This window comes from Narcine bancroftii, chromosome 3 (genome assembly GCF_036971445.1).
Source record: "Narcine bancroftii isolate sNarBan1 chromosome 3, sNarBan1.hap1, whole genome shotgun sequence".
Lineage (NCBI taxonomy): Eukaryota > Metazoa > Chordata > Chondrichthyes > Torpediniformes > Narcinidae > Narcine > Narcine bancroftii.
This window is the reverse complement of record NC_091471.1, coordinates 259,371,511-259,384,137: the sequence shown is the minus strand read 5'-3', so window position 1 is coordinate 259,384,137 and position 12,627 is coordinate 259,371,511. Positions and strand designations below refer to the sequence as shown.

At 42.4% G+C, this 12,627-nt stretch overlaps 1 protein-coding gene across 1 annotated transcript in view; it reads left to right on the top strand.

The window, feature by feature from the left end:
• LOC138756819 (leucine-rich repeat-containing protein 25-like) overlaps positions 1-12,627 on the top strand; it is a 36,943-nt gene that overhangs the window by 15,241 nt on the left and 9,075 nt on the right. The window contains exon 3 of the mRNA XM_069923208.1: positions 6,310-7,080. Coding sequence (XP_069779309.1) covers positions 6,310-7,080 — 771 coding nt within the window. The remainder of the gene's footprint in view (positions 1-6,309; positions 7,081-12,627) is intronic.

Genomic DNA, 12,627 nt, shown 5'->3' with positions numbered 1-12,627 from the left:
AATGCTCTCCACAGAACACCTATAGAGGTTTTCAAGAGTTTTCCGTAACATGTCGTATCTTCTCAAGTACTTCACAAATTATAGCCACCAGTGAGCTTTCTTCATGATTGCATCGACATGGAGGCTCCAGGACAGATCCTTGGAGATGCTGACACCCAGAGTTCTTGACTCTCTTCACTACTTTGACCTCAATGAGGACTGGTTCATGCTCTCCTGTTACTCCCCACTGAGTTCCTCCATCAAATTGTTTTTTGTCCATGTATGTGGATTACAAAAAGTTACAGTGCAAGTACAGCAAGCATTCAGGAAGGAAAATGTATGGTGGCTAGTATTGTTTGAGTACTAGACATATTACTGTAAGGATACAGGGCCCTTGAAAGATCACACCTGGGTGGAGGGGGAATAACCGTCACCGCAAAATCAGTTGACGCTGCAAACAAGATCACAACCCAAACAAAAAGGGGAGTTGTGGTTGCCCAGCAAAGGATATGGGGCAACTCAGAGAGGGGGGGAATCTTTGGGGTTAAGGTATTAGTGGATGTGGGAACTGCGGGGGTACTTTATGTCTTAAATGTGTTGTCATATATTATGTGTAATAAGAGAAAACTAAGAGATGAATATGGGGAAAAGGGGAATGGAGGTGGCAAAGAGGTGGAAAAGAGATGTATGCAAGAACGTTTTGGGAGGAATTAAATCAGATACTAAATAAGATTACAAAGGATAACATACCCAAAAAACCAGGATGTTTCTTTTGGGTAGCATGGGAAGTGGAGAATTGGGCCTCGGATTGGATAAAGTACAAGGAGAGAATTTATTGTGATGGCCTTGGCGATGGCAAGGAAGTGTATGATGTTGGCTTGGAAAATGGAAGAGAGCATGGGTGTACAGCAGGGGTACATGGAAATGAGAGGGTGTGCCCCATTGGAAGAAATAACATCTTTCTTCTCTTTGGCTTGGCTTCGCGGACGAAGATTTATGGAGGGGGTAAAAAGTCCACGTCAGCTGCAGGCTCGTTTGTGGCTGACAAGTCCGATGCGGGACAGGCAGACACGATTGCAGCGGTTGCAAGGGAAAATTGGTTGGTTGGGGTTGGGTGTTGGGTTTTTCCTCCTTTGCCTTTTGTCAGTGAGGTGGGCTCTGCGGTCTTCTTCAAAGGAGGTTGCTGCCCGCCAAACTGTGAGGCGCCAAGATGCACGGTTTGAGGCGTTATCAGCCCACTGGCGGTGGTCAATGTGGCAGGCACCAAGAGATTTCTTTAGGCAGTCCTTGTACCTTTTCTTTGGTGCACCTCTGTCACGGTGGCCAGTGGAGAGCTCGCCATATAACAGGATCTTGGGAAGGCGATGGTCCTCCATTCTGGAGACGTGACCCATCCAGTGCAGCTGGATCTTCAGCAGCGTGGACTCGATTCTTCCATTGGAAGAAATAACATATAATTTAAGAAATGGGGTTGCAGTGTTTGGACGGATTTGGGAGCCGTGCATGGAGCATGTCGCGGGAGGGGAGGGGTAAGATGAAAATGAAAATGATAAGAAAACAAAACAACTGAATTCAGTGTGCAATGAATAGATGATGCATTTTTCTTCTTTGTTTTGCTTTGTGTGAAAATATTGTTTAGTGGTTTTATTATATTATGCATATTGAATGTTTGTGGGTATTGGAGGAGGGTGGGTAGAGGGGAGGGAGGGGGGAAAAGGGGGGAGAAAAGGCCACTGTGTGGATTTAACAAGATACGTTTGTACATGTTTTGGTTGGTATGGTTCACAGTGTGAAAAATAAAATAATATTTAAAAAAAAAGAAAGATCACACTTGGTATGTTGTTCTTCAGTTTAAGGAAGGACAAGAGAGAAAATGCAATATTAAAATACAAAAATCTGCAGACATCGTTGTTGAATTCAAAACACAATGCTGGAGAAACTCAGCAGGTCAAACAGTGTCCTTCATGTAGCAAAGATAAAGATACATAACCAGTGTTTTGGGCTTGAGCCCTTCATCAAGGTACAAAAAAATGTTGGCCGGCACCCGAACAGAATAGTCGGCGAGGGGCAGGGAAAGGAGAAAGAATGGGGAGTAGGCTGGCAGAAACCAGAAAAGTTGATGTTAATGCCATCCAGTTGGAGAGCGCCCAGAAAGAAAATCAAGTATTGTTCTTCTAATTCTCAGGTGGTTTTTGGTGTGACAGTACTTGAGGCCATGGACAGACATGTGAGCATGGAAGTGGGGTGCAGAATTGAAGTGGTTAGCCGCTGGGAGGTCCCTGTCACTGATGTGGAGAGAGCGAAGGTGCTCAGCGAAACGATCTCCCAGTCTGCGCCCAGTCTTTGATGTAGAGAGGGCCACAATCTAAGTTTGCTTGATCAATTCCCTATGAAGGGAAATTAAAGCCTAGAAGAATGAGAAGTGATCCTGTTGAAAGGTGCACAATTCTTCTGAGATTTAACAAGGTAGGTGGAAAGAGGATGATTTCCTGGGTTGAGGTTCTAAATCCAGGTGTAAATATGTAGACAATACAAAAATAGGGGGAGTTGTGGATAGTAAAGAGGGTTTTCATGGACTAGAAGGAGTTTGACTGTTTGGAAAAGTGGGCTGAAATGTGACAGATGGAGTTTAACGTAAGTGCTTCATTTTGGGAAAAATAACCAAAATAAGATGTATGCAGTGAAGAGGAGGGCACTGAGGAATGAAGAGGAACAGAGGGATCTTGGAATAACGGTTCAGCAATCCTTAAAGATAGATTTCCATGTAGATAGGGTGGTGAAGAAGGCTTTTGGTATGCTGGCCTTTATAAATCATAGCATTGAATATATGAGCTGGGAGGTGATGTGGAGACTGTTTAAGGATTTGGTGAAGCCAAGTTTGGAGTATTGTGTGCAGTTCTGATCTCCAAATTATAGGAAGGATATAAATAAGGTAGAGAGGGTGCAAAGAAGGTTTACAAAAATGTTGCCTGGATTGCAATATCTTGAATACGGAGAAAGAATGAGTAGACTGGGACTTTATACATTGGAGGGGATTTGATAGAGGTATTTAAAATTATGAAGGGAATAGATAGAGTAGATGTGAATAGCCTCTTTCCCCTGAGAGTAGGGGAGATTGGTACAAGGGATCATAAGTTAAGGGTTAGGGGGAAAAACTTTAGGAGTAACATAAGAGGATGCTTCTTCACTCAGAGAGTGGTGGCTGAGTGGAATGACCTTCCGGAAGAAGTAATTGCGGCCGGGTCAATTCTGTCATTTAAGAGGAGGCCAGATGAGTACATAGATGATAGGGGGTTGGAGGGTTATGGGCATGGGAGTGGGTAGGTGGAACTAGTGGAGTTTCATGTAAATCAGTGTGGACTAGAAGGGCCGATATGGCCTGTTTCTGTATTATAAATTGTTATATGGTTATATGGTTATAATTTCAAAATAAGGAGTCAGTCATTGAGGATGAGAAAGAAAAGAAATTTCTTCACCCAGTTTGTAGTGAATGTTTCGACTTCATAGGTGCAAAGGCTGAAGTCATTGAACATATACAGAGATCAATCAGGTTGTCGATATTTAGGGAATTAAAAGGTAATCTGCAGGAAAGGCACACTGGGGCAAAAGATTGCACATTGGAGCAGGTATAAAGAGGTGCTATACAAACAAAAAATCAGCAGATGGTGGGGTCAGGCTGAAGCCATAAAAAGGAAGAGGCCTTTTACTTTCTACGGATGCTGCGGGGCCTGCTGAGTTTCTCCAGCACTTTTGTGTACTGCATAAGGAGGTGTTTCTGCTATTTCTTATCTTCCAATGTAAATCCAGAACTGGCCCATTTCTTGCTAAGCTTGTAATATGGTAATTAAAACAAGTACTTGAATGCATTTGAAGCACTTAGTACCAGATGTAATTTTGACGTTTTCACTATTAATTCTGTCACATTAATCGTCTTGCCAAGCGGAACCTTACTATTGGGTAAGCGCTGGTTTTGTAGCCATTTCATTTCTACTCAGAGGAGTTTGTTGTGATATCATTTTTACAAAAAGATCGGTTCCTGAAATTGATGACAAAGATCTAAAATTTGCAACATCAGCCACAGCTTCCCCTGCTTTTCTCTTCGTTTCCTTCTGTTAATTTCCCTAACTGAATCAACAACAAAGCTCTTATTCATCATCAAGCTAACTTTGTTTGTGGCAGTGAAGCATTGAATGGGTAGAACCAGGTAAGGGCATGTGTTTATTGGAGGCTGTTCTTACTCTAAAGTCTTGTATAATTTAAACATTTGCCTTTTTTTTTCATCTGTTCTTTATGATGTTTCCAGCATTAATCTTTGTTCATTTGCAGTGCTTTCCCAATCCTCTCATTCTCATTGAATTACATTAAATCAAAATCAAGACGAACGTAAAACAACGTTAATCAATGGATTTCATGACATGTTCATGACAATAAATTCTTTTTTTCTTTTTTTTCCCCCCCCTCCCCCCACTCCCCTTGTTCAGGACAATAAAATCTGATTTGACTCTGAAGCCTGACCTTTTTTAAAGGAGGTGGCAACTGGGTTTTGTTTTGTTTGGGCACCTGTCTACATTTTGCTCATATCTAGATGAAGGGCTCAATCCTGAAACATTGGTTATGTATCTTTGCTCTATAAGGGACCCTGTTTGACCTGCTGAGTTTCTCCAGCACCGTGTTTTTACTTCAACCACGGTGTCTGCAGACTTCTGTGTTTTTACTTAAATAAAAGTCAGTTGTATCCCTTCACTGTACCTGACGTCCTAGTCATCCATAACATCATTCCTTGGGTTAGTGGATCACTGTTCAGAGCAGCTGATAAACTGCCCAAGAGGGTGTTGCTCTACTATTGTGCGATGGCTCTGTTCGGAACACCTACATGTCAGGGCCTTGGAAATTATTTCCCGTAGATTGAGTCAAATCTCTCGATGGAAGTACCATCACCATCAGAGCATTGTACTGTTGAAAGGAGCGCAGCACTGTTATGGCTGAACTGATGGAGCGCTTAGCTCGTGGAGGGGGCACTATAGAGGACTGCAGAAATAAACCTGAAAGATTTAGAAAAACGCAGCATTTATGGAAAGAGAAACAGAGATAAGGTTTTAATTTGGAGACCCTCAATTAGATCTTGGAAAGAGAAAACTCTTCCATTTCTAATGAAAGTTATTTTCCCCCTGGAATGTGAACTCTTGACATAGATGTTACTTCTTTTCCCCATTTCAAATTGAATTGTTTAATGTCACATGAACTGAGATACGGTGAAAATCTTTGGTTTGCTTGCCATCCAAACAAGTCAACCCATTTGATAAAACAAAAGTGCTGGCTATAATATTGCAGTAAGTCAAAAATTCAGGGTATAGTGGCACAAAGACAAAGTGCAGGGTATAAAGAAAAGTCCATTTTAATCCGTGCAAGGGCATTATCTTTTACCAATGAAGGGTCAATTTTAGAGTTAGATATCAGCAGAAAAGAACCTGTCTTTGAATCTGAAGCTTTGTATTTTCAAACTTGGGTATCTCCTGCCCACAACAGGAGAGGGAAAGAGAGTGTGCGACCATGGTGTAATGAGTCCTTTAATATATTGGCACCTATCAGTGAGAGGTATAGATGGAGTAGATTGAGGGGAAGTTGGTTTGCATGGCGTACCGAGCTGCAGTCACTCCTTTCTGCAGTTTCTTGCCTTCTTCGGCAGATCAGTTCCCACAGCAAGCTGGGAGGCATCCGGACAAAATATTTTCCATGACGACTCGGTAAAAATTGTCAAGGCACCTCAAGGACATGCTGAATTTCCTTTGGTTTCTGAGCAGGTCAAGTCATTGGTGCTCTATTTTTGGTCGGAGAGCTGACATGGTTGGAAAAGGCAAATTTCTTACCATATCTGATGTCAGCTCTATGACCCCATTTATTTGAATATGGATTCATATCCAGAAAATAGAGAAGTGACTTATTTCTTCCATACTTTGTGATACTTTTATTAATTTGTTAATGTAAATTTTTTGAATAATTCTGTTAATTAAGCACAATTTGATTAAGTGCTTCTGTACGTTAGAAGGTGCAGAGGGCTCCATGTAAAGGCTGCCAGTTCTCTCAGGGGGCCTCTTGGTACCTCACCGCATGACTAGCAGGCATAGAGGACCAGCAGGGCCAGCTTTCTTCATCTGGCCCTGTATGCGGGTCAGGTGGTGTGCACACTTGCCAATTCCAGCCAAAATGTGCAGTGAAGTTTGCATGGGGGGGGGGTGGGAGTTGGGAGGGGGCACCATTCTAGGAGATATGGTTGTGGAGGGAACATTGGTCGTGAGCTGCCTAACCGAAGCTTCTCTCTTACCTGTCCAGGATGAAGAATTTGGCAGTGGTTGTTTTCCTGCTTCACATTGAGTCAAATCTGGGGACAATATGTGGAAGCATCAAGACGCTGGACAAAGGAGTCGCCATCAACTGTTCACTTGATTGTTTGGACTGGGCTAAGCTGAATGTTGAAGGCCTGATGTCCTTGTCACTAGCAAACTGTGGAATATCACGCATGATTAACATTACTAACAATGAAGAGCTCAGGAAACTGAACCTCATGAACAATAAGCTGCAGGACCTTCCACAGAATTTCCTTAAAAGCTTTTCAAAATTAAATATATTGAATCTAATTGGAAACCCTCTGACAACTATCCCGCTCAGTCTCATCAAGAAAATAAATGTCAACTTTAGTTGTTCCTGCCATTTATTGGACGATGTAATTCACAAGTGCAGAGCAGTGAATTGCACACTGAGTATCCTGAACAATTTAACATGCATTGGGCCGAATGGTATTTCTTTGTTGGCTTTGGAACATTTCTACAATGCTGAGTGCAAAGGGTTAATGCATGTTTACATCCTCGTTCCAATCTTAATTATTGTTGTAATCGCAATTGTTGTTTCTCTGCTGGTGATATATCGCTCAAAATTCTACATTTGCACTTCATCTCATCCAAAAAAACAGAACTCAGTGTGTTCAGCGGACCATGGGCATCAGAGATACGCAAGCAGAACAGACTGGAAAGGTGAAGTGGAAGCCTCGCAAGGACCTCGCAATGATTACGAGAATGTCTTTATGGGTGAACCAGAGAACCCAAGGTATGACAAATAAAGTCTAATGTTTACTGGCCACTGCAAATGTACAACAAAGGCTCACAACATGAACTACAGGTTTGTCCGTACAGCAAACACTTCAACACAATAACACTTGACAACATTTTTTTTCAAAGTGCTTCCTGAAAAACAATTTGGGATTATGAAAGGCAACTTCAAGCTGAACACAAGATCATTTCAGATTTGCTGTATCACATAGGGAGTTGGAGAAACATTAAATTAACTTTGATTGAATTAAGTATTCTTAATCGCATAATGATTGCGTTAGTTTAACTAACCTAAAAATGTTTTACCACTGATTTTCATTTGTATTCAGCAATTGATCCCTCTAGTGTCAGTGTCCAACAATAGTTGGCCAGCATTGATGGATTCCAGTTCCCCTCATATCACTTTTCCATGGTCGCAATGTCCCGGTGAAACCTTTCACTATGTTCGTCACTGACTGCGCCAAGATCAGCAGGGAAGAAGTCCAAGTGCGAATGCATAAAATGAATTTTCAATGACATTTGCACTTTAGGGTTTTGTATGATATGACAGGAAATCACAAAAAGTAGTTTATACCTAAGAAACAGTATGTGATAGGAAAGTTTTATGATGATTTTCATGATCAGCAGTCCAAAATCCATAAAATACACACAAAGATGTTCAGAAAGCAAAATTCTTGTTGTCCAGTGTGTTAGAAACAGAAGTATCTTCACAGAATTTGCTCGAGACAAAAATTGAGAACAAAGAACATTTATTATACAACAATGCAAAGTTGGGTGCTTCCCCTTACCCTGGGAATACACACATACACTGGGGCTCACCCAACTTTTATACAGTTTATTTTAGTGTAGGAATACCCTCCCCCTTACATTCTTCTGCCTCCTGGATAGGTTTGGCATTAGGCAATTCTGCCTGCCTACGTGCTGTTTCTGTGAACTTGGAGGACCAGGGGGTATCCTGTCGGTGTCTCATCATCATGTCATTATCCTCATTGTCCTTATTCTGTCTTTGTTCTAATTTACACCTTCCCAACTCTCAGGGCTACAACCTCTTCATATGTAGAACTTGCTAATACTGTCTAGGGCTTACGAATTACATATGCAAAGCCTGCTAATTCTGTCTAGGGCTAGAAGACCCTTATCTTATTCAGACTAACTCTATTTCCCTACATTCTATTATCTATTGTCTATCCTTATCTCATTCATACCGTGAACTTGCTGATTGCCTAGAAGATTCTTATCTTACTCAGACTGACTCTGCTTCCTACATTCTAATATCCATTTCTTATCCTGTTCATACTGGCTTTATTCGTTTACCCATATATCTATATTAGTTTCCTCATCTTCATATTTTTATATCAGTTTTACTCATCTTTCACAATCCTCACTTTTCTTTTAGATCAGTGATACTGATCTCTCAACTGAAATGTATTACTTGCAAACTTGGTCTTTTTCCCAGCTGGTCAGTAAACGAACTGCAGTCTCAGTATCATTAGACAGAATTAGGGAAACATACATCCTTTGGGATATAGTGTTCTGACGAGGGGTTCGATGAATTAAATACTGCACACAAGTCTTTAGGCAGGGGAGCACCATAATGGTCAGAATAGCGAGTCCAGCTGCTATAAGGGCTGTGGGTATCAGACTCCAGTTACCAATAAAAAGTCTAGTTCATCCCACACCGGACCAAGGTTGCCACGTCTGAACCTGGGCATGGGAAGATTTTCGAACTCCTGAAGAAGTGTCTTTAACCGCCTGACCGTTATGAGCATTGTCCTTAACCAGTCTTTCACAAACGCTGCCTTCAGCAGCCAACGAGTAATCGAGAACCAGGCGGTTTTGTTGAACTGTGGCTCGTATCTGTCATTTTTCTTCAGCCCCTAAATTCAGGGCCATTGCTATCTGTTTGGTGATGATCTCCAAGGCTGCCTGGAGTCTGATTAAACGATTTAAATGCTGAGCAGCTTTAGTATTCTGGAGTAGCTTACTTCGTTTACAGCTGGAACTCCCCTTACAGTGGTGGGTTTTTTTTAACATTCCGAATGTCTGTGTGACCCAAAGGATGCTTTACAGGAGACCAAGTTGGGGAGGGGTGTTTCTTGTCACTTAACCTGTGAGTTGCAGCTTGTCTGCGAACATTAGCATAAGTATCACTGAGCCTGTGAGTTGCAGCCTGTCTGTGAACATTAACATATGTATTAACTCTATCTCTGCTACATGTACATCCTGATTACCATTCTGTCTGTCTTTGTCCCACCATCTCCTTTGTGCTATCCCTTTAAAACTCCTCTCTTTAATACCTGTAGAGGCCAAAATACAAATCAAATCTACTCCTCTAGAGCCGTTCTGTTCCCCTGGTCCATGTTGGGATCTCATACCCCACTATAACTATACTTTATATCTGTGAAATAATTGTCACCTCTGCTGCCCCTATTCCAGGAGGACTTAATACATCGTGAGTAATTTAGGGATGTCCCAAAAACGGGGAACCAACAAGTAAACAATACAGTAAATGGTAAAAACAACATTACAGCACTTTTTCCCGGCGTAGTGTAACTTTCAGATCAGAAGAATGAAGGACAGCACGCCCGGTGGAGGGTAGATTATCAATGTCTTTAGTCCGTGGATCAGCAGCTTGTTTAATTCGTTGTATTTGAGTCCACCCCTTTTCTTTCATTCGCACTGCAGTGTCTGTAATCAAAAGTTCACAATAGGGGCCATCCCAGACAGGTTTTAGTTGGTGATCTTGCCATGCTTTTACATATACCCAATCACCAGGTTTAATAGAATGAATAGGATACTCCAGGGGTGGGCAGTAACAGCTGCATATCTATTTTCTCCATGAGCACAGCCTGTTTGGCAGCTGCATCTGCCTGTCTGTTCCCCTGTGCTTCAAGACTGTCACCACTTTGATGGCTCCGTACATGAACTACAGCTATTTCCTCAGGTAATTGGACAATTAAGTTTTCATGGATCAACTTTTGTCCTTTTCCAGATATCATTCCCCGCTCTTTCCAGATCTTCCCAAAGGTGTGGACTACACCAAAAGCATACTCTGAGTCTGTGTAGATCGTGCCCACCTTGTTCTCTAGACCCTGGAGAGCTCTACAGAGGGCATACAATTCACAAGATTGTGCTGACCAATGACCGGGAAGGTGACCAGCTTCAATCACCACTCCTTCTTTCCCATCCTCGCTTAATACATACAATTGAACCCTGATATCTGATTCCTGTGGTCTGGTGCCGATAGCCAATTGGTCCTGTAAATCTCGTCCTAACAAACAAACTCCAGCTTGGGGAACTAGTAAAATATCCTCTGTTATTATCTATTCTCCCATTTGCATTCTTACATCTCTTAATACAGGGACTGTAAAGTCTGTTCCTCCTACTCCCGAAATCATCACTGTCCCCTCTATCTTAACACCCTCGGGTGGTTGTAAAATACTAGACCGGGCTGCCCCAGAATCTACTAAAAAAGGTCATCTTGTCACTGTGGGGTTCTATGCTTAAATTTACCAATGGTTCTCCATGCAGCCCCACGGTGTGTATTGACTGAGAACCGTGACCCCCCCCCCCCCCCCTATTCATAATCTGCTTCCATCTGTCTGACTCTGGCTTTACCCTACCCTTAATTTAGTCTATGTGACGTCTGAGTCCAGCGTGTTCGTTAAATGAAGTGATAGGAGAATCAGTTTATTACACAGCATAAGAATAAAGCTTAACAGAGCTCTGGTTCAGTCATTAGTTCATAGGTCACCTGCACAGTGAGCTATTCCCCAAGACTGACCTCTACTGTCCAGTCTCTACAGTTTATATAGCTCAACCTTATCATACAGAACAAAAGTTGGCTTCCTTTGATCACAAGTAATTTCCTGCTCTGCAGTTATCTGGCGTGTAGAGCTCCCATCTTTTTTTAATCCTCAAGGTCGGAATATCCTGTTGTTTTGATCAGAAATCAATTCATACCCCAGATATTTCTAATTATTTCTTTGTTCTCATCTGGCCATATTCTTCTGTTCTACTAAACACCTCCTTCTGTCTTAGCTTCTTACTGATTCCATTCTCTTTGTTTCTGACAGTCTCTGTCAGGATTCTTTTTGTTTATGCTAATCAACACCTCCTTTTGCCTTAACATTCCTACTAAATTGTTTCATGCATATCCTCTCTTTTGTATTTTGGGACAGGCAATTCTAAACCTACTGTAATCAGCCAACTTTGCTACATACTGTGGCTGCCCCTTACTTACATTACTCTTTCCCTTCACCATGAGGTAAATATTAAATTGTTACATAGTACTGAATTCATGTATACAAACTGAATAGTACATAAGCATATATTCTACATATTTTCCAACACATCAGTGCGTAAGGTCGCATCTCCCTGGCTTGCATTGGGCATTCTCTCTTAAAATGTCCCTCCTTTTACAATGGTAGCAAACTAATGCTCCTGTTTCCCAATTCCTACCGGGATTACCACGAGGTCCCGGGAACAGTCGTCGTCCGCGGAATTCCCCTCTACCCTTGCCCCTGCTCTGGTCTCTCCTCTCCCACTCCTGGAGCTCCTCCCAATGGAGCTGGCACACAGCCCCTACCTTTCCTTGCTGTCCCTCCACGACTTCCTTGACTGCCTGCATCAAAATCTTAGCCTTTCCTTTCTGTTTATTGGGCATTCTCTCTTAAAATTACTCACCTCTGGACTAGTCAGGGGCACATTTACAAAACCGAGACCCCCTCCCATGGGAACTTCCCGTAAAGGTCTCATCCAGTTAGTTTCTGGTTTATTATGTCTAAGTTCCTGCTCACTGGGAAATGAATCAAAGGGTTCTGCCCTTTCTTCCCGGAGGGTCTCACACTGCTCTGAATTAAAGTCGCCTCTCTCTCTTGTCAATAGAGGTGGTAATCGAGTACTTTGTGAAGGGTCATCATACCACCCCTACTTTCTTCTCCTTTCTTTAGCTGTGGGGGAGGAGGGGAAGGTGCAGAAGGGTTGAGCATAGGAGGGGGTGGGGGAAGATAGGAGCCGGCATAGGAGGAGCATAAGGTGGAGGAAGGGAGTGTAACACATCCCATCCTTGTGTTTGAGGGACAAAAGGTTCCTTATCTTTCTTGTCCTTGCATTCCTTTTCATTCAAAACCAGTTGATCAAACGATCCCCTGAGCCAGCAGGCTGCATATTCCCTGCTCTTAAGATTATCTCTTTGGTTTTGATAGAGCCAGATGTTCAATGCTTGACACATCCAGTCATCCTCGGATCCGAGCTTTGGCCAATATACTGAACTCCCTTTAATCGGACTTTTAACCCATTCCAAACAGGAATACCTGACCATGGTCTGTTTGTCTTTCCCACGGGTTCTCCCCGCACCCCAATCAGATAACATTAATCCTAACGGACTTTGCTTGGTTATCTGATCCTCCCATCCTTCACTAGGACTCTCTTCCTTACTACTCACACCTCCCATACTAACAGGTAAGTAAAATTTCTCTTACCGAGATCCAGTAGCTAGTTCTAGCGTGCTTCCTTAACGTCCTCTCGTTGTTTGTTCTCAATG